Source organism: Falco peregrinus, chromosome 6, assembly GCF_023634155.1.
Source record: "Falco peregrinus isolate bFalPer1 chromosome 6, bFalPer1.pri, whole genome shotgun sequence".
Classification (NCBI taxonomy): domain Eukaryota; kingdom Metazoa; phylum Chordata; class Aves; order Falconiformes; family Falconidae; genus Falco; species Falco peregrinus.
In genome coordinates, this window is record NC_073726.1 from 29,010,345 (window position 1) to 29,037,563 (window position 27,219).

At 43.7% G+C, this 27,219-nt stretch overlaps 2 protein-coding genes across 3 annotated transcripts in view; one reads left to right on the forward strand and one right to left on the reverse strand.

Annotated features, from left to right (window-relative positions):
- The first annotated feature begins 1 nt into the window (after position 1).
- Positions 2 to 17,132, forward strand: KIN (Kin17 DNA and RNA binding protein). Of its 2 annotated transcripts, none has more exons than XM_027790532.2 (13): positions 2 to 187; positions 2,605 to 2,699; positions 3,579 to 3,622; positions 3,768 to 3,890; positions 4,769 to 4,950; positions 6,358 to 6,406; positions 6,728 to 6,785; positions 10,560 to 10,680; positions 11,167 to 11,217; positions 11,916 to 11,984; positions 13,073 to 13,172; positions 14,586 to 14,686; positions 16,162 to 17,132. In XM_027790532.2, the coding sequence occupies exons 1-13, from the start codon at positions 74 to 76 to the stop codon at positions 16,222 to 16,224; spliced, it is 1,170 nt and encodes a 389-aa protein (XP_027646333.1). In that variant the 5' UTR covers positions 2 to 73; the 3' UTR covers positions 16,225 to 17,132. The 2 variants fall into 2 exon arrangements, with proteins under 2 accessions (XP_027646333.1, XP_005240203.1); XM_005240146.4 differs by having other exon boundaries at positions 3 to 187; positions 10,557 to 10,680.
- Positions 17,133 to 18,995: 1,863 nt separating this feature from the next.
- ITIH2 (inter-alpha-trypsin inhibitor heavy chain 2) overlaps positions 18,996 to 27,219 on the reverse strand; it is a 31,246-nt gene continuing 23,022 nt past the window's right edge. Inside the window, exons 16-21 of the mRNA XM_005240145.4 lie at positions 25,974 to 26,108; positions 23,693 to 23,806; positions 21,484 to 21,682; positions 20,623 to 20,795; positions 19,776 to 19,887; positions 18,996 to 19,358 (exon numbers count right to left, since the gene is read on the reverse strand). Coding sequence (XP_005240202.1) covers positions 19,211 to 19,358; positions 19,776 to 19,887; positions 20,623 to 20,795; positions 21,484 to 21,682; positions 23,693 to 23,806; positions 25,974 to 26,108 — 881 coding nt within the window. The 3' untranslated portion in view covers positions 18,996 to 19,210. The remainder of the gene's footprint in view (positions 19,359 to 19,775; positions 19,888 to 20,622; positions 20,796 to 21,483; positions 21,683 to 23,692; positions 23,807 to 25,973; positions 26,109 to 27,219) is intronic.

Consider the following 27,219-nt stretch of genomic DNA (forward strand, 5'->3'; position numbering starts at 1 on the left):
TTCCGGGGCGCGCGCAGCCACTTCCGGCGGCGCAGGCTGCGGGCCGGGGCGGAGCAGGCTCAGCTTTGCCGCCATGGGGAAGTCGGATTTCCTCAGCCCTAAGGCTATCGCTAACCGCATCAAGTCCAAGGGGCTGCAGAAGCTGCGCTGGTACTGTCAGATGTGCCAGAAGCAGTGCCGCGATGAGGTAAGCCCGCCTCGCTGGCGGCCGGGCCTGTGGCGGGGCGGCGCGGCGGGCCGCGAACCCTGGGGGTCTGGCGATCCTCTGGGGGGGGGGCTCCCGTCCCCTGGTACAGAACCCCAGGCCCCTTGAGGGGGGCCGCTCTCCTGGAGTTGCACAGGGGAGTCGGATGCTTTTGGTTGGGGTCCTCAGTCCCCTTGGGCGGGGGGGCCAATCTCCCACGTAAACGTCCAGAGTGCCATTGAGGAGGACACAGGGGGGATGCGATCGCGTTTGTGGGGGATCCCTAATCCTTTTGTGGGGGCTGGGATTTACTCAGGGGGTGTGGGACTTCATAACCTTCCTGTGGGTTCCCTGGTCCCCTTGCAGCGGGGGTGTAGGGTTGGTTGATTTCCCCTTGGAAGTGTCCTCAGTCTCCTTGTGGGGGCTCTGATCTTGTCTGTGGGGTGCAATCCTTCAGGGGAGCATCCTGGCCTCGCTTTCCGGGAGCATGGGGAGCCTCAACTCACTTTAGGGGAGCATAGGACAGGGCCCTTATTCTCCTTTGGGGGTCCCCAGTCTCTTGTACAGACTACGGTCCCCTGGGGGGCGGATTGGTGGGACCTGGAGGGTTCCTAGTTGCTGAGGGTGGGGTGATCCTATTGGTATCCCCAATCCCACATGGAAGAAGTCTTCATCCACTTTGGAAGAAGTGTGTTGGCTCTGATCCATCTTTGGAGATGTTCAGTCCCCTGAAGAGTGAATGATCAGCCCAGGGTGAGACGGTGCACAGGGTGGCCCCAAAACCTCTGGAGGGACGAGTCCCTCATACACCCCTTGAGAGGTTGCCAGGCTTATGAATTAGGTGGCTCCCATCCAGGAGTTGAAGGTAGCCGTGATTTTTCTTGGGAGCAAGGTGTGTGCAGTGACATGCCCAAGAGGATGCCTGTCTGGAGCATTGTGAGTCACTTTTCATAGAATCACAGAATGGTTTGGGTTGGCAGGGACCTTTAAAGGCCATCTAGTCCAACATTCCCTGCAATGAGCAAGAATACCTTCAACTAGATGAGGTTGCTCACAGCCTCATCCAACCTGACCTTGAATGTTTCCAGGGACAGGACATCTACCACCTTGCTGGGCAACCTGTGCCAGTGTTTGTTTCACCACCCTCATCATAAAAGAAGTTCTTCCTTACATATAGCCTGAATCTATTCTCTTTTAGTTTAAAACATTATCTCTTGTCCTGTTGCAACAGGCCCTGCTAAAATGTTTGTTCCCATCTTTCTTATCAGCCTCATTTAAGTAGTGAAAGGCTGCTAGAAGGTCTCCCTGGCTGTCTCTTCTCCAGGCTGAACAACTGCAGCTCTGTGAGCATTTCCTCACAGGAGAGGTGCTCCATCCCTCTGATCATTTTTGTGGCCCTCCTCTGGACCTCTCAAACAGGTCCATGTCTTTCCTGTACTGATGACTCTGTACTTCTGATTCTGGCTCAGTTTCTTCCCTTCACGAAGAGGTGCTTTTTCTCTGAAGTTTCCCCCTCTGTTTTTTCACTTGTCTGTTCACATGGACCCAGATGCCTGAAGGATGTGAGTGTCCTCTTCTTACTGATTCCCGCCAGAGCTGTGCTCCAAAAGTACCTCCACTTGGGCTAACTATGCTTTTAGTTTGCCTTTCTCCATGAACAGAATCTTTAATGTGCCTTAGAGAGGAGAAGTAAGGCATCCTGTGGATCTTTAATTGCATCATTCTTCAGCTGTTTCTGTTCCCCTCTTCCTTTCACCCAAGAAGCTCAAATCTGGTTCTCCTCCCAGTGACTGCAAGCAAAAAAGCTTCGCTGCTTTACAACCAGATCTTTTTGTAAGGGAAGTGGGGCTCCCATGGAATGAAGTTTGCTGTGGATTTAATCATATTGTGGTGAAAGAGCATTAGACAAAAAAGGGTGCAGTCAAACATCCTATGTCTGGTTGTTTTTTGGGGAGCTCTGACAGCTTCAGCCCTGTGCCAGAGGTTGCCAAACTATCACAGTCCACAGCCTGAGCGCTCCCCCCCGCCTGCTTACACATGTTGGTGTTGGTCAGGTAGGGAGCCAGCAGACATTTCCAGTGCTCTCCCACAAGCGCTCGGATGGGTCCTAGGTGGACCTGGGTGGTCCACAGCCATGTCTATGCTGTTCCACAAGGGACAAAGAGTACTGCTGGAATGTCCTGTCTCGTATCCCCTCTCACACTTGTCTGGAGGCTCTTGGCCTTGGGAGGAGTTTTGTTTCTGGCTTGCCTGGTCAGGAGGAACAACCACCCCACGCTAGGCTGAGGCTGGGCTAAGGTGTTTTCTGTAGAGCCTCCAAGAAAATTTGACTTGTAAAACATTACTTTTAACACTGTTCAGCTGTGTGAATGTTGCAAATTGAGACAAAGTCAGGCAAGGTATTTATTTTTGTTTTATAGAATGGCTTCAAATGTCATTGCATGTCAGAGTCCCACCAGAGGCAATTGCTGCTGGCTTCTGAAAATCCTCAGCAATTCATGGATTACTTTTCTGAGTAAGTTTCTATATATTCTTACCCAGATCTTCATTCCTGTACCAGGTCTGCACAGCCATACCTCTAAGGCCCAGTCACGTCCCATTGAAGACACTTTATTCTGACACATTTTAGCGTCAGCTCTTTTTTTAGAGGCAGTGTGAAAGTTTAGGCAATGTCTCTTTAGAACGCATGTGAGAGGCTTCAAGGAGCCATGATGTTTAATCAAATTTGACAGTTTTATCTTGCGTTTTGAGTCTCATTTTAAGTTGTTCTGCGTTACAAAGTACGTCACCCTTCTGCCCCAGCTAAGTGACTGCCACACACGCAGAGTTACAAAGAGCTAAAAGAACCATTACAGAGAGATAACAAATCAGGGGTGTGACAAACTTCCCACAGCTTTCCCCAGTCCTTTGTCCAGCTGACCTACATGACAGCTGGGTTGACTGGAGCTGTCTTCAGCCTGAGTCTGAAGTGAGGCTTTATACTCAAGCCCTTGAATTAGCAGTGAGATGAGTGATCAGTGTACCCTCCCCCGCCGCTGCTGCCCTTTCTCCTGCACTGTGTTTTGTGTCAGGCCAGGAAGAGACCTGGTAATGAAATACCAGCAATTAGCGGGAAGTGTTTAGATTTTGTTCTTTCCATTTTATGCCTTTGAAAGGCTATTATCCTTTTGAAGATTTAACTTGTACATGCATGTACCATATTGTGTTTCTTTGTGTGTATGTACTGCATTTAATACTACTTTATGAGACAGGGAAATGAGCATCTGATTTTCATCATGCTCATTTCAAAAGAATACTCATGCTTATGCTGCAAATATTTAATTGTTAATGGTAATAGAAAATTGCTTTGGAATCGTTAAAGTTTTATTAAAATACTTTCTTTTTATCCCCTAAGGGAATTCCGAAATGATTTCCTAGAACTGCTCAGGAGGCGATTTGGTAAATACTTTGCTCTTTGTTTGTTTTTAATGTCTTTTATTGGTTCCGTGTGAGAAGTTTTGGTTGGTTTGTCCTAGGTCCCCCACATATTTTTTAATAATAACATTAATATTAATAATAACATCATGATGATGATGTGTTTCAGGAACAAAGAGGGTCCACAATAATATTGTGTACAATGAGTATATCAGTCATCGAGAACACATCCACATGAATGCCACACAGTGGGAGACACTGACTGATTTTACTAAGTGGCTGGGGAGAGAAGGTAAGTGTAGTTTCTCGAGGTTGAGGAGTTGTAAAATTATTGGCTGATTGCATTGCTGATAATTGATCAGTAAACATTTCTGTTAGTTCTCCATTTTTCTTTCTTCCCCTTCCCTCCTGTATATATATTAACAGATGTCCAGACATATTTCTGTGCTAACCATTAGGAATTTGCTTATGAAAAATGTCTGAAACCTGGCAAACATCAGTCATGAACCTTTCCTAGTTTCATCTGCTGGTCTGTATTTACTGTTAGTATTGCTAAGTTCCAAATCAACTTCCAACAGTTGCCATTTAAAAATTAGAAACTATGATAGAACACTTCTCATGACTACAGAATCCTTCCGTATTTGAAGTGACAGGGTTTAAAGCTCAAGATCTGCAGGTTTTTTGTTCAGCAGGATTAAAAGAGATTAAATGGCACTGCGGTGTGACAGAAAGTTTACTTTGGCTCTGATTGCCTGTGTCCTACAGGACACGTTCATGAGTCATGTAAGTTAGTAACAATAATGTAGCATAGTAATGTTTCCTTTAATATGATGCTGTTAGTGTGTATTGTTCATATATGTTAGATTTCTGTTTTCTTCCCTGTTAAAACAGTGGGAAGGAAACATTTCCTTCAATAAGGAAAGTATTGCAAAACACTCTGTTCACTTTATTACATACACTGGCCTATTTCCAAATAGAACTGGCTAGCTGAAGGGCAGGAACACATACTAAAGATAATTCAAAGTCAATTCTACCAGGCCAGTAAAGGAGTACATTGTCTCTGGTAAAGTATCTGCATTGTTATAGTGAACCTGGACTGTGAAAATTATCCTTGTCCCTTGCTTGCTTTTGTTAGTATTAATCTTACTCTTTCTTCTATTGACTTCTTAGGTCTTTGCAAGGTTGATGAGACTCCAAAAGGCTGGTATATTCAGTACATTGACAGGGACCCAGAGACTATTCGCAGGCAACAAGAACAAGAAAGGAAGAAGAAACAGGACCTTGATGATGAAGAAAAAACAGCGAAATTCATTGAACAACAAGTTAGAAGAGGTTTGGAGGGGAAAGAACTGGTGAGGAAAATTGCACTGTATGTCCACCTTCAGCTCAAAACTGTTCTTGGTTAAGTTAATGGTGAATTCGACACTGGTGGGATCCTTTGGTGAATTCGACACTGGTATTTCCTGTGCAGTCAGAAGATGATGAGTAAGCTTCATGCTTTAGATTACAAGCTCATCACCAGTTCGAACTGAGAAACGGTGGGCATATTTGACTGCATTGCTGGTCTCATCTAAGCCAGAAGGAATAGTCTTCTCCCGCATACTTCTGATAGGAGCCTTGACTGACTTGTTTCTGTTGAAATTGCAACTTGTTACATTTCCTTGACTAACCAGCTTGCTGGTGTTTTTTACGGCTGATGAACATCAAGGTCCTCTATGGAATCACAGTTTCAAAAAGTAAATAAAAGAAAGCAGAGGTTTACAGCTCCTTTTTAGATTTGTTGTGGTTTTGAAATCCTGTGGCCCTTGTGTCTGATCCAGGCCATTTCAGACTGGTTTAGACTGTTTTCTTCCATACTTGAATCATGACAGCGGTTCACTTATGTCCTGAATTTTCTGCTATACAGTTATCTTAGATTAACCTGCTCTGGAGGAAAACCTGGAGTTACTTTGTACCTGGCTTGCTTTAGTACTAAAGGAGTAATAATTACTGCTTTTCAAGTGATTAGTGATTTAAAAAACACTCTTGATTTTAGGAGAGTAAACAATACAGTAACCAGCATGATGCCTCTTCATTCATGTTTCTTCACAACTTTTAGGGCTACAAGTAACAAGTAACTTGTACAGTGGAGAGACTGAAGTAAATAACTAGGGGGGAGCTGACATAATCAGATCCTTATAGTGACAAGTTTTATTTTGGTAGTACTGATGTGGTGTTTGGGATCTGTTTATTTTGCGTCATTCCGTGACTTCTATACATGTTGCCTGGGACTGGAACCTCACATTTGATCCTGGGTATTGATAGGTACATTTAAATGCTGTTATAAACGATTATCTTTTTCTTAATTTAAAACTAATTGAAATTTAAATGGTCTGAGCCTGCGGTGCTAAAAATTTGGAATGATTCCAGAATTTCCTTCTCTGAGTTAAGAGTTTGTCCAGAAACCAGTCTAATCATGCTGGTTCAAATAGAGAAAACTGCTTCAATAAGGCCACTTTCCTTTCATGCTGGAATCGAGCAAGTTCAGACAGAAACTCTGTAGAGTGTTAATTAGAGAATTTTGCACAGGAGCCTGTAATGAGATAATGTTTTCAATTTATAATCTTCAGTGGATCAAGCCAGGATGAATATTACAGTTACTTGTAATCATTTTGCAGTCGTCTGTAAAACTGAGCTAATCAATGATCACCAAAAAATGGTATCTTGGCTTAGTTTTCTGTCTGACTCTTGAAACGTGTTTTGTGGGTTTTTTTTGGCAGGAAAAGCCAGTCTATACTGAACTGAACAGAGAAAACGAAGAAGAAAAAGGTAACCAGATTTTGATACATGTAATTTTCTAGAACCTACAGAGGCTGATTTTGTGATCAAAATGAGATGTGCACTGAGGCCTGCTCGGTGCTTCATGAAGTGCTTTGAGATCAGTTCTAAGTAGCACTGGAATATAGAAATACAAAGTATTCTTTCTCATAAAGTTTAAAGTAATTTATTTTAAAAGCTGAACCAAAACATAGATTAGTAAATATTTTCAAATTTATGATCTTTTCCATTTGCAGATTTAAAAAATTTTAACATCCGTCAATGTAGTTACTTTTAAAGATAGAAATAGAGTAATGTCTTTTTATTTTTTAGTTACATTTAATTTAAACAAAGGAGCAAGTACTTCAATAGCAGCATCTTCTAAAACAAGGTGAGAAAAGAATTTAAGGGCGACCCTTACTGTTGCAAAGCACTTATTTGACAATGATATTTGTGTGGGCAGGAAGATGTATCTTGTCCCAAAATATTTGAAGTCTAATGTCTCATCCTGTCATGTTGTTCAGGAGGAGATATTAGGTGACCTCATGGTTCTTTTGTATTTGAAATGGATGAATGGGTGTATCTTAAATGTGTGCTGTGAGGAGCCTTCTCCATAAAGCAATAGGCAGTTTCCAGTTCCTGCAAGAAGATACTGGTGTGTGAAAAGGTGGATAACGGATCCAGTCAAAGCATTTGAAGTGAATGCCATCTAGTCCCAGCAGCCTTCTATGAGTGGGTATTTGTGATTTGTTAATTTTGGTTCCTAAAAGGTTTGATTGCCTTGTCTAATTGGAGGTAATAGTTTCTTTGATCATCATTTAAGAAGCCGAATCTACCTGATGTAAATCTTTCTAAAGCTCGTGAATTTAATTGTCATCATATAACCACGAGCAATGCAGGACAAAAGGGATCAATAATGCAAACAATAGTGACTTACAGCAGCCTGTGAAACTGTTTGATGAGCAGTGCATCTTTTCATGTGAGGCAATATTTTAATTAAACGTATTGCAGGTAAAATGAAAGCTTTCCTCTCATCACAAGCTCAACTCTTAGATAAGGTATCTGATGGGAGATGTGCCAGGCAGAAAATGAGACAATAAAGTAGTTCCTTGCAATAATAAATACAGATTTCAGGCTTTGAGGAAAACTTGTAATTTATCCCTAAGCATTGAGTTGTGCTTAAGATGAGTTTGAAACTTAATTCAGATGCTTACTTGAATAGTTTCAATGAGGAGTGCTTAAGGTGCTTGCTAAAATTTGGCTGAATGTGAAATCATATATCAAATAGTGTAATTTTTTTTCATAGCATATGAGAGATGCTTGTCTGTAAACTTTTTAATGGGAATGTAAAAGCAAAATTGGGATACCAACTTCATGGTAAAGTGACCAGACGGTGGTTTATATATCACAGGTGACACAGCTGCTTCCTTCTGTCAGCATAAAGGTGTGATCTGCAGCTGTTGGCTAATACTGAGGTTCAGTTGAGCTTAACCTGATGTCTGGTAGGCCAGTGCAGCATGTGGTAGGAATTCCTGGCTTCCCACCTTCTGCACTTGCTGCACAAGCTACCGAAACTTAGCACTTGTATTTCCTGAGCAGGGTGCAGAAATAGGGCCAGGAGATCGTAGTCAGTGAATGGCAGAGTTTTGAGTGTGTGGGGATGCTAGCGGTTGGGTACAGTGGTGGAGTTGGAGCCTTGCTGAGAACAGGAGTGAGGGGGGAGCTGTGCCTTTCCTTGAACATCTGTGTGGCTGACATGAAGCAAGGAGTCACCACTGCCACTGTGGACACAGTTTCTGATGCTGACTGCCCTTGAGCAAACTGGGAGCCCTGGACTTACTTTTTTCCCTCAGGAACTTGCATCCTCAAATCCCTGCTTAACTCACTCAGTGGACAAGTAAGATTAGAATTACTTCTAATTAAGGATTGAGCAGAAGCAACTGTCAAGGTCACTGACTCCTGTCTGCAGTACTGCAAAAGTGTACCAGTGTACAGTCCTGTCTGCACACTGATCAGCCTCCATTGTACACAGCTAGGATCTCTGCAGCCCTATAATCCCAAGGGAAGATCCTTCAAAACCTGTTTGCTCTAATGGTTAGGACCTTGTCTGTAATTTCACACGTAAATGTGGTTATGGTCCGTTTCATAGAATCACAGAATAGTTTGGCTTGGAAGGGACCTTAAAAAAGGCCATCTAGCCCCAACCCCCTTGGCAGGGGCAGGGACACCTTCAACTAGACCAGGTTGCTCCAAACCCCATCCAGCCTGTCCTTGAGCACTGCCAGGGATGGGGCAGCCACAGCTGCTCTGGGCAGCCTGTGCCAGTGTCTCACCACCCTCGTGGTAAGGAATTTCTTCCTAATGTCTAATCTAAATCTACCCACTTTTAGCTTCAAACCATTCCCCCTTGTCCTATTGCTACAGGTCCTTTTAAAGGTCTGTCCCCATCTTTCTGATACCAGTTTATAGCAGTTGGTCTCATGTTGGTCTGGGTGTTTAACATACATGGTTCTTTTTCTCCCTGGTGTTTGCTTTCTCAGACAATGTATTTGTAGAGAACAGTCTCAGGCTCTCTTCACTGTGCTGTTCAAGCAGGCCTGCACATTGCTGGCCTTATCTCTCCATCCCCCTGATCTGCTGAATATCCCTTCCCTTGTCCTTGTTCCAGTTTCAGCTAATCTTGAAGAGGGGAGCTGATAAATTTGTGCATGCTGCAAATGAAACGTTCCCAAGGCTTATACAAGGCACTAATGCTTTTCTGTCTTGATGCTTCCTAGGATTGCATTTGACTCTTTCATGACTGGTCCACACTGGTAGCTGTCATCTGTGATTATAGCCAGACCCCTTTCTGCTTTTGTTGTTCTTAAACAGCTCCCAGTAGATAGAAGGTAATCAGAGTAAACTTTTCCAAAATATGTGAGCTTGCATAATGTGCTATTGAATTCTGTGTGGTATTTAAAACTTGATTTTCAAGATAAACCAGTCCCTTCTGGTGTCCAATTCTTTCTTGTCTTCTCCATGTTGATGACACACCCGAACAGCGTTGGTGGTCTCTCACTTTGTCCCAGGGTCCTTAATGAATATGTTAAATAAGATTTATTTTAAAATTGACACCCAGGAATCTCTTAGTAACCTCACGGCTAAATATGTTAGCTGCCTTAAATATAGGCACTGCATTTGTTATGTTTTAATTGTATGTTACCCTTTATGAGATGTTATTTTATGTACTTGCTATTTGATTTGTGATGTAATTTGCTATTTCTTCTAGAACTCTACTATGGAGATTATCCAGACTTTCTGTGAAATACAATTTCTTTCTCGATTTTGCTTCTACTGCCATTTCTGTATCTCCATTGCCATTACTTATCTTCCCCTTGCTAGTATATCTAACATCCTCACCATAGGCAGAACATGCTGTTTGTTGCAAGGCCATATTAATATTACCTTACTCTCCACCTCACAGCAGCCGCCTTCATCTTTTTGGATGATAGAACACCTGCATGTTTTTACTGCATTTAAATGTCTTTACAAAAATGGCTTAACTCAAGCTGCCTTTAGCTTTACCTAGATGTTCCCTGATACGTAACTTTTTGTGCTGATTGCTCTTTTCTTTCATAACCTGTAGGCCATTTGCCTATTTTGAATGTCATTGTGAAGATGGTGTTTATTTGCTGGGTGTGGAGCCCTTTTCTACAGATTCCCATGTGTTTTCTCCCATTGCTGGATAGGTTAAGTATCTCTCTCTGAAATGAGTTCTAGATGTCTACCATTTTTGAGAGTTCCCCTGTCCAGGTGGCTTCTCTAAAGCCCCAAGTTTGTCCTTTCGAATTTGAAAAGCTTATTTGCCGACCTGCTTTTTTCTTCTCCATTGAACTCAAGTCCCCGATCAACACTTTGCTTTTGCACTGGTGAACTGATCGTTAGGTTGTTGTCATTCTGCTGGACTGCTAGCAACAAACATCAGTGGACATGGAGTTTACACCTCAAGATGTATCTGCCAAACGCAGTCCTAGAGAAGGGAGACGTGTAGGGTCTGGAAGGTGACTTGCACGCTGAAATTAAATAGATTAGCAGGCCTTTTTGCACAACCAGTTCATCAAATGCATCTGGGTAGAGGATACAGTGTAAGGTCTGCTGTGAAAACACCATCTTACTTTTCCAGCAGTGTCCTTGGACCAAATGCACTGAAGATGGTGGAAGGGGCAGTTAAAAGAAAAGAATCAGCTCATAGCTCTGGTCAGCCCAAAGAGAAAAAGAAGAAATCTGCACTGGATGAGATTATGGAGGTAATAATCATGCAGGATCTGTCTCTTTGTAACCCCATGCCTATGGCAATGCCCACTTTACCAGGGAGTCCCTTTGAAGTAACCTCAGACCTTCAGTTCGTATGGAATTCGGATTTTGATATCTTATCAGGCAAAATGATTTCACTTCCCCATTAAAACTGGTTTCTGCTGCTCATCTGTGCTTCCTCCCCATATGACTGAGATGTTGGAAGTAAAGGAATACAGATTTGGAAGAGAAGAAAATATATAGAAACACTTGACAAAAAAACCGTATAAATCTCCATCATTTTATCATGGATTCCTGGATCTCATCGGTTTGATTTTTATGCAGCAAACACACACTGACTTACCCTTATTTAGGGATTGTTTTTTTTTTTTTTTATTCTGCACTTGATGTGGGTCTGGAGAATTGGTTCAGCTTTTCAAAGGCATAGGAAAGCTGCAGTGAAAGGAGGAAGTAAATGGTGATTATTTGTTGTTCTGTAGCTTGAAGAGGAGAAGAAAAGAACATCTCGAAGAGACTACTGGTTGCAGCCTGTAAGTGTCTTAAAAATTACTGTTTTGCCAAACACAACTGATTCTGCATCTCTAAAGCCACTATTGATTTGTGTAAATATCCAAAAGAAGGTTCCAAACTAAATTCACTCTTACTTTCCAAGCTGCCAAGTGTGAAATATTACAGTGTCTGGGAGGAATTACTCTTCTGGTTGAGCATGATCTGCAGTGTGAAGCATGGAATGCCTGATCTCAGATGGGGTGGAATTCAATAATTAAACAGTTGGTACTGTGAATCTCTACAGATCATGTTTAAATCATGATTATTACCACAACCCCCTTCTTTCTACATAGTAGTTGACTTGCACAGAGCTGTGGAAGTCTGCATCAGCCTTTGAGCTGAGACCTCATCTCAGCTTCTACTTTTTTGATTGGACTTCTAGATCAAGAAGTCCGGACCTTGACCCATTGTGAGCTGTCACATTATATCTTGAATTCAAGTGTAGCCATATTTGTAAAACAAAAAAAAAGTCTTGAGATGCTACTTTGAGGCAATAACTCAGGGATAAAGACAAATTCCTGAAAGCTGAGTCTTTGCTGTTGTTGCTTCCCATGCTGTGTTGTGCAATCTGTGGTTGGAGTCAGAGCGACCTGAATGTGTAATTAGTTTAGATTGTGTAATTGTTTGTGTGTTTTGCCTTTTTATTTTAATTTTTTTTCTCTACTTTCAAATCTTCCAGGAAATCATTGTCAAAATTGTAACAAAAAAGCTTGGGGATAAGTATCACAAGAAGAAGGCAGTTGTGAAGGTAAAGTGTGCAAATGGAAGCATGTGGCATTGGTTGAGCTTTTCTGGTATCAGATAACTTCTGAAGTTTGTTTCATTGTGCAAGTTGTTCAGCTTTAACTCAATGCTGATAGGGCTGAAGCATCACCTTAACTCTTTTGGGACTTACTTTGGGCAGGGAGTGAATTGCTGACTTGGTTTAATGTCACGATGTACTTGGTGATCCTTTCTTAAGCACTGTTTTGTTCTGCATAGTTTGTCCCTATTAACACATCTGTCTTGGAGAACAGTCAGTCACTTTGTCAATGTGGTACAACCAAGAGCAGTGCAATGGCATTTTAGTCTGAGACTAGTCAGTTTTGCACTGATATTTAAGCTTCAGGCTGTCTTTGAGCAGGATTTCATTTGTGTACAAAATCTTCAGGCTGTAAGCCTTGCTGTGTTGTTCGGAAGGGCTTTCAGCCACTGCTAGTGGAATGGTGCTCTGCTGGGTAGTCCAAGGTTCAACAGTCTCTGGCAAAAGCACCAAAGGTGACACCCACGTGTGTTTTGAAGGATCAGCAAGAGTGTATAGAGCTCAAAATCACAGCTTTTTGATAGACATCTGGAAGGTGTATGAGTCCCAGTGGCTGTCTTCCACTGAGCTCCGAGTATGAGAGGTGGAACATGGTTTATGCTAGGCGCAAAAACCTCGGTGACATTTTGCCTCACTGAGAGGTGGTGTCCCAGTTGTCACTGTGTGGCTTCCAGCCAGCTTAACCTCCCGTGATGGAAAGAAGCCTCTAATTTGCTCTGCATCTTTGAGAGAATAGCTAAGGTAGCTGACTCAAAGGTTGACAATATCTTCAGACAAGGCTGAAAAAATTAGTAGTCAATTAAACCAGTCGTTGTTCAAGAGGAGCCCTTTTAATCTAGCCTTAACTTCAGAGTGGGGCTGGTCAGCAGTTCTTGAAAGCTGGATGCCCCTAGGGACAGCTCAGAAGTCCTTGCTGCTGCTTTTGAAAATGTAGAAGTGCAGACTTGCGGTCCTGAGTTTGTTAATTTTGAAATGTAAATTTAGAGATTTTTTTCATTATTATTTTTCTGATTGGCCTCTGCCTTTTGCAACAGGAAGTGATTGACAAATATACAGCAGTTGTGAAGATGATTGATTCTGGAGACAAACTGAAGCTTGATCAGACACATCTAGAAACTGTAATACCAGCACCAGGTACAGCTGTTTTGTTCAGTTTTCAGCTTAGTTATCACTGCAAAAACTTACATTTCAGTTCTCTTAAAACTATATATTCATCAGCTTGAAAGCACCATAACCTCTCCTAGGAAGGCAGGCTGAGAGAGTTGGGGTTGTTCAGCCTGGAGAAGAGAAGGCTCTGGGGGCACCGTATAGCAGCCTTTTGGTATGTAAAGGAGGATTATAAGAAAGACAGGGGCAAACTTTTTAGTAGGGCCTGTTGTGATGCAAGGGTAATGGTTTTAAACTAAAAGAGGGTAGATTCAGGCTAGATAAAATGAAGAGATTTCTTATGGTGAGAGTGGTGAGACACTGGCACAGGTTGCCCAGAGGGGTGATGGATGCCCCATCCTTGGAAACATTCAAGGTCAGGTTGGACGGGGCTGTGAGCAGCCTGATCCAGCTAAAGGTGTCCTTGCTTATTGCAGGGAGTTGGACCGGATGGCCTGTAAAGGACCCCGCCGACCCAAACTATTCTGTGATTCTATGGAGAGCCTCTTGAGACAACATTTCATACACTACTCTGATCGTTTAGCTAATATCCTCTGGTTACTTTCTAGGGAATTATTACATTGTTTCTGCTTTGAGTCTTCACAGTCCCTTCATGTAAGAATTAGGTTCTTTTCTGAGAGGACTGAAGTGCTTTAGGAGTGGGCTCATTTGATGAGATGAAAGCATCTCTCTTCAGCTACCAGGAAGCATCTCTGGGAGCCATACAGAGCCCTTGGTCATATTTATCCTGTATCTTACCTCCAAAGTCATGCCTTGAATAGCTGTGGATTCTTGTTAAAGCTTACCTCATCTCCTCTTTGGTTCACTGGTGGTTTTTGGCTGATACACACTAATGTTTATGTGTAGCACCAGACCAGTACTTCAGGGAACGGTCAGGGTAGCAGTGAGCAGAACACTGTCAGTGTACAGGGAAGCAGGATGTAGGATTTTGGGATTCAGAGATTCTTCAGCAGACCTGCTGCGTTTTGCATTTCTGCAGCTGGTGAAGAGCTGGTTGATGGTGCTGGTGAGTGCTCTTTAGCATAACATACTTGCAGGCGAGCTCTGCCCACCCTTGCACTAGGATTGATGCCTGTGGGAGAAGAAAGCAAAAAGGGGATACACTGAGCTGTTAGCACAGGGAATGGGATGTGGGAGAAATAGCTTTGGCTTCTTTCCCTGATGTAGGGGCAGAAGCCATTGAAATTACTATCAGCGTAGCCTGGAGCAGTAAAGTGAGGTGCACTTTGGAAATGCGCAGGGTGTGAGGCAAAGCTGGGTGCTGCTTGCTGAAGCTGCTGGGGCAAACCTCTCCCTCAGCTGCCAGTGGAGTTGAACACAACTCCGTCAAAAGGAGTTGGGAGCCCCGTGGTGTAACTGTTTTCTTATTTCTCATTTCAGGCAAGAAAGTGATGGTGTTAAATGGTGGTTACAGGGGAAATGAAGGCATCTTGGAATCTATCAATGAAAAGAAGTTTTCAGCGACAATAATCATCGACTCTGTAAGTATCAAATGCTGCAAGATCTCATTTGTTTAGAGCACTTTTCATCTGTACGTTGGAGAGCTTTCACAAAGAAAAATGGTATCATTAATCCTGTCTTACAGATGGGATTTATGGTGTGCAAGATGCTGTGGTCACCACACACCTATTCCCAACCAGTAGGAAAACAGCCACGTATTCCCCTTTGCAGACTAATGCTCCGCTTTTGCCTTTAAAAAGATGCCAGGATGCTGAATTCAGCAAGTTTTGAACTTGAAAGAGGCTTGCAAGCTATTTCGTATGTTTATTTTGAACGTGGCTGCTGTACTATTTTGTGGGAAGGTAAAAAATGTTAAGTATGCAAGGAGGTGAATTTTCTCCTGCCTTTTCCAAACTGAGTGTGGGGCTTTATGTGTGTATTTGTTGTCTTGTTCGTTAAGGTGTTTTTTTTTTTTTTTTTTTTTTTGTGGTTTGGTTTGGTTTTTTTACCTGTTGCCTTTCTCTGGGCTAAAATTAGGCCATGTTGTCATGCCTGTGTGGCTGCTTCTTTGTTCTCTGCAAAATCAACCTTTAAACTCAGTGATACAGCAGAGAGGGTATTGTCTCCAAGACAAATTTCTTAAACAGAACTTGCAGGAGAGAGACCCTTTTGGGGTCTCGTGCAAAGAAGGGCTGCAGAAACTCTGCCCATACTGGACTCTGGAAAATTTGCTTGAAAAGAGACTGTGCAGCTGTCGTGACCAAAGAAGAGCTTTGGTTGGAACTAAGGATTAGGATAACATTGGTCTTGGAAAGCAAGGGTAGTTTTTTCTCTAGTTCTGATGCTTGTAGGTGTTAAGATTTCGCCTTCCTGCATGAACTCTGAGTCTATAAATTAAAAATGGGTGAAACTACCCCTGGAAACTAGTGAAGCCTGTGAGATTTTCTTTTTAGTTGTAGGGTAACCAGAATTTTTATATATACAAGTTTGTATTCAAAATAAAATTTTTTATTACTTTTAAGTTCACAATGAATTAATTCAAAGCAGCTGCTTATGTTTGCCCCAAAATTGCAAGGACTTTAAGACAGATAGGGTCCTGAAAGTGAAAAGATTTCTGGGACAGCGTTGAGGCCCTGTCACATTCTCCAGTCAGGTTGAAAGTAATGAAACAGAAACATTGTGTTGTGAGCAAGTCCCAAACCTGCAGTTCTTTGGATGCATTCTGCTATGCAGCCCCTCTGCAGCCTCCAGTGTAGAGTTGTATGTGGCTTTTGGACAGAACACTTAAACAGAAAAGTAGTTGTTGTGCTTTTACTGTGTGCAGCACTGAGTAAAGACGCTAATGCCTGTGATTTCCAGTGCTATTCGCTTTGGTTGTACTTCTTGAAAAACATCTGAATGTGGAGAGATTTCAGACAACCCCTTTAGCTATCTTTCTTTAAGCTCCCTATTGGGAATTCAACAAACAAACAGGTTTATATTTTGATCTTACTTATTCTACTATGTTATTCTCCAGGGACCTTTAAAAGGACGCCGAGTTGAAGATATCCAGTATGAAGACATTTCCAAACTCGCCTGAGGTGCTCATCATGGATCAGAGAAGATTTTGGTTCCCAAAAACATCTTTCTAGCATCTTGCAGGCAGACACTCTACCATGTCAGGGTTTTAATTGCGTGTGTGTATGTATTTATAATGTACATAGAAATTAACCACAAGCAAACTGGGTTTATTTAAAGATCACTATGGATTTGTTACATAAAATGTTTGTGGAAATCTTATCGGTGGAAATATTTCATCTAATTCTATATCAAAGTTATAATATTTGGTTCAATTCCCTTTTGTAAAATACAGCAGATAGCTGCAAGCTGGAGAATTTTATTTACTGAAGCATGTTAGCAGTTCCCTAAGAGAGAGAATTACCTACAAATAGCTGCTTGAGGCAGGCAGTGTGCGTCGGAGCCAGTGGAGTTGAAACAACACACTTCTCAGTTTGCAGCCAAAATTGAGTTCTGGCTGCAGGAACAAGGAAAGGGATTAAGAGAATAGCAGGAAGGTAAGAGTGCTGCAGGGGATTATTCTCCTGGATGTTGAAGGAGTGGTCTGGTATATTAAGTGTTGTCACCAATGTATTTTTGGTTAGCGCGTTGGCGATAGTGGAATGCAAGTCATCACTCCTCTGTCGTGTTTGTCAGGGTTCCTCATAATACTAATATGCAATTTATCTTCATGTCGACTCCAGGGTGGATGTTACTTGTGAGGTCTCTAGGACACGAGCCAAAGTGTGTGCAGGTACAAAGTGGTGATTGTTGGTTTGGTTTTTTAGATCCTCTTCATTTGTTCGTGCTTCCATTGTTGCTCTGCTACGTGAGTAACATTACTCATGCTAAATGATGTACGATGTTACTCTTTTATTTTGTAAAAAACGTCACATTTTGTACAATGTTTAATTTCTAAGGCAGTTCAGGAATAAACATAAACCTTTCTTAGGTCAGTGTATTTCTTATCACCCTTTGAAATGTGGGAGGCGTCTGCTGGTTTACATCCACCAAGGAGCGCAGGAAGGTGCCCAGCTGGCGCACTGCCTTGGTTGGGTGGGGGCGGTGCAGGCTGTCCTGGGGAGAGTACAGACTGATGGTCCGGTCTGCCTGATGGTCCGGTCTGCCCTGGCGAGGTCGCTGTCTCTGGTGGGATGGAGACCAACAGCCCTCATACCCCTCAGCAGAGATCTCAGCTGCGGGCTGAAGTGAGGCTGGAGGGGGGCAGGATGCCGTCGTGCTGTGCACATCAGCTTTGCTGCAGTTTCAGAGTTCAGGGTCGCTAGAGGCAAAAGTCGCTGTTCCTCGTCCCTTTCCGTGCCTCAGAGGGTCACCGCCGTGTTGGTTTGTGGTTTCCAGGGGACCCCTGCAGGAGAACTGGAAGACTGCAGAGGTTTAGTGAAACGGCCGCTGCCTGGAGCAGCCCGGAAGAACCTCACACGGGATATCAAATGGTTTTCCAGGGATCCCAGACGTAAATGCAAGGCAGAGTCAAGCAGTAATGCAGTATCTAAAGAATGGAGAATTACGAGGAAGGGAACTGGAGGCAGAAGACACTTGTCTGCAAATTCAGGCTCTTTGCACGGCCTGGGTTATATGAACAGTTATGTTCTTTCTCAAAGAGAAGGTATTGGGTGAGAAGAGGCATGTAGGAGAGTCATGGGGGTAAGTGAAAGGACATCTGTATTACTCAAAATAATTAGACAACATCCGGAAGCCTGAAAAATTAAAGTGAATGTAATAGACGTGGAGTTATAAATTGTGTGGAAAAGACCAGAGAATGATTATTCTCTGCTTGTATTCACATACAAGCTAGGAAACACCATGGAATTACTGATTTGGGGATTTAAAAACACGCTCAATGGGTTTTTCCTCCCCTGACAGAGCCTGATTAAACTGGGGAACTCACTGCTGCAGGGTGTTGTGGAGGCCAAAGCTAATAAATGAGTTCGAAGAAGCAATGAATGGTTTGTGGGGAAGCTGCTTACACTTCCAAGAGTTACTCTGAAGAGACACTTAAAACATACTGATCATCTCACTCCTGACACCGTGGCTGCAAGCAAGATCAGGTACCAGCCTTTAGTTTGTATGTGAAGGAAACTGAAGTTCAGAATGGCAAGTAGATTACTTGGGTGCCCTCCCTCGATCAGGGCTGCTGAGAAGAATCTGGCCAACATTTTTTTTTCTAAGGTCGCCAGAAAGCAGGGTTTTGATTCTGGCTCTAGGTACACACACGTGCATATTTGTTTCACTGCCGGTCTGGTTCTTTGGTGAATACTCCTGAAGAGTAAGGCAGCTTTTGGAAGCTAATCCCACTGGAAGGGAAGCTTTGGGTACTGATGGCAATGTCTGTATAGTCTGAATGTTTTGTGCTTTCCCAGATTTGTATCTGTGTGTGAACTCTAATGTGATGTTGATATTTTCACAAAAAATAGACTGGAGGTTGTCTCAGACTCCTGGAACTAATTTTCCTGCACTATCAGTTACCTCGAGGACATTCCTCACCAGTGGTTAACCCATCCTTAAAAGACTGGAGTCTCCTCATGATACCCATTGCAGAGCACGTGTTCCTTTTCTGTTAAATTTCCTTTACATCTAATGCACATCCTCCTTTTGCCCCAGACCAGCAGTGTATGAACTTATTTTCCCGACAGCCTGAAAAAGCAAAGGTGTAAGTATTGATCATGGTCGTGTGTGCTGCCCACACTGCAGGAGCCGCGCTGCTGTTCCAGGTCTACTATGAAATGTATACTACAAAAGTAAATTATTAAGGGAGTTTACTATCCATTAAGTCAGACACAGCAAGATACCTACTACAGCCCAGCATGTCCCTTTATTACAGATTTTATTTTTAACAGAAAAAGGAGTTACGTTGCTTTGAAACACTGATCATTTATAAAGCAAATGGTGGTGAAGTCACCTTTGGTTGATCTGGCTTGAAAGGCTGGCAGCTACTGTTCGGAAGAGTTGTTTGGGCATGAAGGACAGGTAAGAATTTTCCATAATGAACTGGTTTCGTGTCAGAGCATTCAGGGTTTCTTCATAAAACTGTATAGGTGGGGGACGAGGTAATCTTTGTAGTGGCCGTCTATGAAACCTTTCCCGCTGTTGTGCACAAACCAGCACTGCACGTCAGTCCCGAGCACGCGGTCCGTCCTGTAGTCCTTCTGCAGTCCCCTGGGAGGAAGTGGCCACCCAAAATGAAAGTCACATGACAAGTACGCAAGAAGACATCGATAATCCTGCTCACTCATGGCACCGGTTTTTGCCATAGTGGTGAGATGTGGAAGCAACGACAAAATGCAATGAATTTTGCCATCCTATGACCTCGTGGGCCCTTTTGTGGGGGTCCCAGGCACTTTTTCGTGGCCTGTCTAAGGTCAGATGCTGGGCAGCTATAAGGGCAGAGCAGCTGGTGCACAAATACGAAAGAGCTCAACTTGTCCCCTGTGTTTTGCCAACTGCTAAAACCAGATTATTAGCAGAGGGAAAACAGAAGGATTTTTTTCCCCCCAAGATAAGCCTGCAATCATTGATGTCGTTAAAAAGAAGTCAGAGTTAGAAAAAGAGAGCGATAAAGCACATTATTCCTACCTGGTAACAGTGAGCTTGTTGCCTTTGACTTCCATGGTGGCTTGTGGTTTCTCTGGAGCTTGCCCAGGTCTTTGGTGGTGGATATACACTTCTGGTTCAGACGTAAACTGACCTGATCAAAGAGGAGGTTTAAAGCATCCTAACCTTTGAGGCGCTCATGTAGGCTGCTGCCGGGCACTCTTGGAAAATCAAACTAGCTGCAGCAGGCAAACCACTCCTGCGTGGACCACAGGGCACTGTGTCTCCAGTGCTATCAGATCACTCACACTGGGAAGTAAAAAGCTCTGCTTTTGAGCCAGCAAACTGGTGCTAAAAAAGCAGCCTGGAGTTGTGAGGCATATTTGGGAAAACAACCTCTGCTGCTCAAGATTCCCACATCTTAAAAGGAACCTTGGGTGGGTCCAGGGCTTGGAGGGCTGTTTTTCCCTGTGAACTGAGCCCTTGCTTTTGTTTTATACCATTGCCAGAAAAGGGCTGCCATTCAGGGGAGAGCTGAATTACAAATGCTAGCACAGATACCTTCACAGAAAGAAGGTTTGAGGGGTTTCAGTATTTTTGTTTTCATCCTGCAGCAGATGAGCCAGGCCGGCAAAGCCCTGTCACAGCGTCACCAAGTCTAGGCAGGCCTGTTTTGAAAACACCCTCCCCAGCTGGGAGGAGGAATAATTGGATGTTGTACAATGTCCTCGGAGCTTCCAGGCCATTACAGGACTCTCTCCCATTTTCTATCTGATTAATTTTCACACCTTCCGCATCAGGACACAAATACCAACCAATTCACTCAAAGATCTAGCAAAACCCCTTCCCAGGGCCACGCCATCCCCACCGCCTGGCCCGCAGCCCTTACCTATGAGCCCATGGGCTGCAGGAGAGAACTGGTTTTCAGGGGGAATGTAGATTCCCAGGAAGTCAACATTTACTGGATGGTTCTTCCACACACGGTGCAGTAAAACCATGAAGGACATCTCCTTGCCCACAGTGATAGTAACGTTGTTTTCTTTCTTCATGGATACGAGAAGCCTAGCAGAGATGAACCAAAGGAAGGGCTCAGTTTCACCACCCACACATAAGCTCTCAGGCCTCTTGAGATGCTCCCTGCATCCAGAACACCTGCACAGGGCTGGCAGATATGACAGGGGATCCACCAGAAACCCACAGCCTTGGGAGTGGTACCCAGAGTCTGGCAGGACAGTGCCAAATCAGACAGACATTTCACACCCGTGTTCAGGCAGCCAAATCTTGCCCTACACATTTCAGCTCTTGCTAAAATGAATGGAGATTTTGGAAGTGACACCATTGCCTAAACAGGTGTCTAGTGCTGTGGGGTGCCCAACGTGGCTGCTAGCTGTTAATCCGCAGGTGAAGGTCTCCTGGATGTTAGGAGTTATGTTTCCCATCATGTTCAGAAACCCTGAAGGTATCTCAAACAATGTTAGGTGCTTGTGTTTAGGCAACTGAATCCTGGTCTTAGCTAATGCAGTCAGCAGTAGGGAGAGCAATTCAGCTCTTTCTACTTGTGTCTGGTCAGCTGAATCGCTCTGTTGGCCCTGCTGCCTCATTTCATTACCTATAACGAGAGCTCAGACACTGAGATAAGGTGCCCGTATGCAGGCACCCCGTGACCTGGATCCCACCCATAGCTGGGTCAGTCCTGTGCTGTGTTGCAAACCATTTCCATAGGGCAAACAACAAACACTCAGCAACTTACTGTTTCCGGATGATGTGCCCTGTGTCAGACCAGGTCAGCGTGATGCCGTAAGATCCATCTTTCAGTGTTATTGTTTCTGTGGTGATCTCCACTTTCAGACCTTTGGCCTTGAAATAAAAACCAATTTTGCCAAAGTATGTGTTGAGTTTCTTATTCTCTGTTTTCTTGGCCCCAATGAGCTGGCCATTGACCACAACTCCTGCGAAGAGCAGAGAAGCACATGTTGCCTGAATGGATCACCACCTAGAGACTTGGAGTTCTGTTCTCAGCAGGGAGTACAATGGGATCAGCACAAACAGGAACCCCTCTGCTCCCCCTTGTTTTCCTCATCTTGCCAACCAAGAGAAGAAAATAATTTATTAAATCACCTCCTGATGTTGCTGTTTGCCTCCTAGCATATTAATCTGGTGGGAACTGATGTTAGGTCTTGCTGATAGTATGAGGTGATTCAGAAGCCATTCAGTCCCTTGCCGCCTGTGAAAAGCATGGGGCAAATGGGCAGTGGCAGAATGGTACCACATTTCCAGCCCAGATTAACCTGCCTCCAAATGCCCATCGCTTATCACATATATTCCAGAAGATAAGAAATGCTGATAGGTAAAGCCCTCTGAGAAGAACAGGCTGATCCCCTTTGATGCCTTTGGGACTACAGTTACACACAGCCCGCCACCAGGTGTGCCTCCAATTGTGTTTCTCTTTGTACCTATCTTCCACTTTCTTTTTCAAGTTCAAAACCTATCATGGACATTTCCTCACCTATCTTGGCTCCTTTCCCAGTGCTGGCCCATCCTCACAGTTGTCCTGGTTTCAGCTGGGATAGAGTTAATTTTCTTCTTAGCAGCTAGTACAGTGCTGTGTTTTGGCTCTCACGTGAGAACAATGCTGACAGCACACTGATGTTAATTGTTGCTGGGTGATGTTTATACTAAATCAAGGACTTTTCAGTTCCTTGGGCCCTGCCAGCCAGAGGGCTGGAGGGGCACAGAAAATGGGAGGGGACACAGCCAGGACAGGTGACCCAAGCTAGCCAAAGAGGCATTCCATACCATATGACACCATGCTGAGTCTATAAACTGGGGGAAGAACAAGGAAGGTGGGGACATCTGGCATTATAGCGTTTGTCTTCCTGAGTAACCCTTACATGTGCTGCAGCCCGGCTGTCCTGGGTTTGGCTGAACACCTGCCTGCCCATGGGAAGTGGTGAATGAATTCCTTGCTTTGCTTTGCTTGTGTGTGTGGCTTTTGCTTTACCTATTACATTGTTTTTATTTCAACCCTTGAGTTTTACATTTCTTTCCAATCGTCCTCCCCATCCCTCTGGGTGAGGGGGAGTGAGCAAGCAGCTGGGTGGTGCTTGGTTGCCGGCCAGGGGTAAACCACGACAACAGTGATAAAGGTTTTCCTAATAGCTCACTCCTGCTCTGAATTTCACCTGTTGTAACTTATCTCTGTTGCCTCTTGTCCTTTAGCTACGCATCTTGGAGATGTGTCAGGCTCCATCTTTACCTTCCAATTATTGCTTCCTACAACTGCCTGAAAGGAGGTTGTAGTGAGGTGGGGGTCGGTCTCTTCTCCCAAGTAACAAAGGACAGGACAAGAGGAAACAGCCTCAAGTTGCTCCAGGGGAGGTTTAGTCTGGCTATGAGGAAAACTTTCTTCACGGAAAGGGTGGTCGAGCATTGGAACAGGCTGCCCAGGGAGGTGGTGGAGTCACCATGCCTAGAGGTGTTTACAGGATGTGTGGATGTGATGCTTAGGGACATGGTTTAGCAGTGGACTCGGCAATGCCAGGTTAATGGTTTGACTCAATGACCTTAAAGGTCTTTTCTGACCTAAATGATTCTGTGATTCTATGATTAGGTGGTTGTAGCAGCAACAGGATTAACCATGGGTCTTTTTTTCTTAAGATTGACCGAACCCAGCTGTTTCAGCCTCTTCCTCTATGTCCTGTGCTCAGCCCCATAGTCATCTTGGTGGCCACCACTGAGTTTGATCCAGTTTGTCAACATCTTTCTTGTACTGGCAAGCCTCAAACTGGAGACAATACTCCAGATCTGGAAGGGAATAACTACTCAATAACTCAAACTGCTGGCCACAGTCATGTTAGCACACAGTCCTCCCTGTAGACATTTCCTCTGCTCCCTCTGAACACCTTTCAGACCAGAGAGAAGAAAAGTGCTGTAAAATAAACCAAGTTTCATTCCCTTACCAGTACCAGGATCGGAAACCAAGCTTAGGATCTTCCCAGGCTCTGAGTTGATATTGAAACAGATGTTCCTTTGGCTCTTGGGCAGGTGTATGATGAAATGTGGATCATTGTCAACTGAAACACAGAAAAGCAACAAGTGTGAGAAGCAGGCCAGTTCTTGCCCAGGAGGTAAGGGACACAAAACCTGAAACACCTTTCTCAGAGGATTTTGAAGGACTTTTTGGGACTCCTCAGAGTAGGACAAGAGTCCTTTCCACCCTTGCAGTAGCCAAGGAAGTTCTTAGATGCTCCTCGCAAAAGCCCCTCAGACACTTTCTCCTCATATATTTCCCCTGTTTAAGGAATGGACATGACATTATTGGATTGAGGACAGCATCAAGTGCAGTGAACTACTGGTTTAACTGGTCAGCTGCACACTAGGGTGCCATAGGCTCAACCTGAAGTTCTAGGAGATGAGCTTTATTTCTTCATGATGGAAGTAAGCCTCCAGGTGAGACCAAGGACCCATGTGGACACCAGACAGACAGGGACACACCTTTGAGGCCTAGATCCTGGAAAGGATCTAAGGCACGGAAAGCAGAATTTGGGTGACAACTGTTCAAAACTAATATCCAATCCCCCTCATGCCCAGCTGTTGTCTATTTCTAGAAGTGACACACTCCTAGAACATCATTCTCTCAAACTAAGAAGATCTCAGACGTGTTTCGAGTCCATCCACCATACTGATGTTGGCTAAAGATGCATCTTGCCTACCACCTCCCCTGAGGAATACAATCCAGGACTTGTTCTCACAGTGTGTTTAACACCCTGGTGGGACTCTCCCCCGCCCCCCCCCCCCGCCCCTGAAAGTCATATGTTCTTTAAAGTTTGCCTCCAGTGAGACAAACACCTGCAGCTATCACTGAAGGCAGCTGCCTCCAGTCTTGTCTTGAAGTGCAAAGCACTGCCCAGCTCTTGCTGGTTTGGTGGTGGTTGGCGTCTCCCTGTCAACATGCAGAGTCATACTTGTACTTAGTGTTGCCTATGGGGATAGCCAGGCCAGCTTCCATTCATTCACCGGTGTTCCTCATCTTTTGGAAGTATTTAGCTCTTCCTGTGTGCTAGGCAAATCCTAGACCCTGACCAGGAATGTCTTCACAGCAAACGGTGGGGTAGGTAGGTACCCTCCAAGGGGTGAAGGTGCTTTTGAATGTTTTGAATCTTTTGAATACATTGGGTCTCTTGCATATAGCCCTCAATCATTTTTCCTTATTCTCACCAACTGCTTGATCTTCCCCAACTTGATGACAAAGCCTGTTCTGATCAACATTTCCAGGAAGAAAAAGAATTTTCTGTGTAAAATAAATGTATAAGTTGGACAGGTAACTTTGCCTTGCTCACCTTCTTTCCCAAGCAGTTTCTTGACTATCCAAAGTCTTAGGTTAACCCTTGAGCTATGCTGAGAAGCAGTAGGGTAGCTCTTTGTTTGAAAGCTGTGTAAATACACTCATCTGCACACAGGCACACCCCCGGAGTTACTGTAGCTATACTGCTTTTATAGGCAATGGTTCTCACAGCTGGTTTGTTTAAGTAGGCACTGAACTCTGGCAAAGGCCCAAGAATTAAGAGGATCCATCAGTCATTAGTGCATTCAGAGTTTTTTATCTACCACAGGACATTAATCTGTCATTTATAATGGCAGTAACCTGACATTAGCTTTGCTACTGTGGAGAAGCTGAATGCAAGCTTAGGGAACAGCCTCAGGGAAGCGTGCAGCAGAAGGTGGGGTCACTGGGATCCTATTAGGATCTAAACTAGTCTCATGCTTGTAAGGTAGAGGATATTTTTACACATTCATCCATTCAAAGTCAAAACAATGCAGTATTTTATGAAGGAAAGCTTGACCTTTGGGTGCTAGATGGATTTGCAAAAACTGAACCTAGGTGTCTGTGATTTGAGATGTACGTGATTGTGTCCTGCTCAGACCTTTGACAGAGACTGTGCTGAGGACCTTTCACACTGGTGTTCTCTGCAACAGCAGTGAAGTAGCTTCATCAGCTAGTCACAGCAATTGATTTATTCTCTTGTGGATTAGCCCCTAAATGAAGATGCATCTTTTACAACAATTCAGAAAACTCAACAAGAAAAATAAGGACAACTGAAAGACCACCACCATTAGCATCTTGTCACAGAAGCTGAAAATGCCAATGTGCCCAATAACTTGGTTTGAATCACCTTTGTTTATTAAGTGAGGAGTGTTGCTGTCTGGTGTTTCTTTGCAGAGAAATACTGCAGCTTTTACCTCTGTTTATGCTCAGAGAGGACACAGGAGGACTCCTTTGCTCCGGCATGAAGCTGACTGGTACAGCTGTGACATTGGCCCAGGCTGGGATACCTTTGTTATTATTAGGTGCATTTGGAGTTAATCCTAGAGTACCTGTTAAATGACAGTCATAATTGTTTTTTTGTTAGTGCTGACATATTTAATGGGCAATTTTTCAAGTAATGCAGTAGATCAGAACCTGATTTTGCTATATCAATGTAAAGCAGATGCAACACTGTTTGTAACAGACAGATTTTTATAATGAAGTTAGGATGTATTTACTCCATATGGAGCATGGAATATGGAGAGGAATATGACAGGTGAAGTAACCATAAAATGGAGCCTGACTTTTTAACTCCTATTCATGTGAACGGGCCCTATTTTAGCAAAGCCCCCAATGCAAGGGCTTAAGTGTTTTGTCAAATAAAGAACTGAATTTTAAAAATTTAACATGTGGCAAAAGCCTTGTTGACTTGGGTCCTGAGTTTGAAGTGCCTGAGAAAAGGTAGGACTCTTCCTGCATGGCCTAGGATGACCCACATGAATAAAGGTTGCAAATAAGTGCAAGCATTTAATACAACATCCCTTAACATGTCTCCTTCTGCTAGAGGTCTCTCCGCTTTTGCCATGATAGAGTAGCAGAAAGTAACATGGGTTCTCTCTCTCCCACTTAGTTCATAAAGCAATATGATCTTATATGACCCATGAAATTTGGTTTGTTTTAATATGTTGGGCTGAAAATTACAAGAGCTGAAGCAGGACACATTCACATCTGCTGGCCCTGCTCTGAAGAGGAGTAAGGGGAAAAAGGAGCTGGGGGAGAACAGTAGGACAGAAGATTGCACAGCTAGATCTTCTAAATCTCTGTCAGCATCTTCTTTCTTGAACCCCTAATTGAAACCACAGGCTGTTTTTACTCAGGCAGTGTTATTACTATTAGCTCAGTTATGTGTGAAGTTGGTGCAGATAACACAGGAACTTAAAAACTGGACAGAGACTTCTGAGTTTCCAGGTCATATTAATTTCTCAGACCATTATGCGTGAAGAATCTCTCCCATGCTCAGTTCAGTATTGCAGTAAGTTTGTAATGATAAAAGAGCGATTAATCAATCCTTTGAAAAGTGATTCCAGTGGAAGTGACGATCTCTGTCTAGGAACACAGATGGTGCAGCTCTGATGGGAGCAGTATAAGAAAAACCTGTTTCAGGTTACCCACTCCAAACCT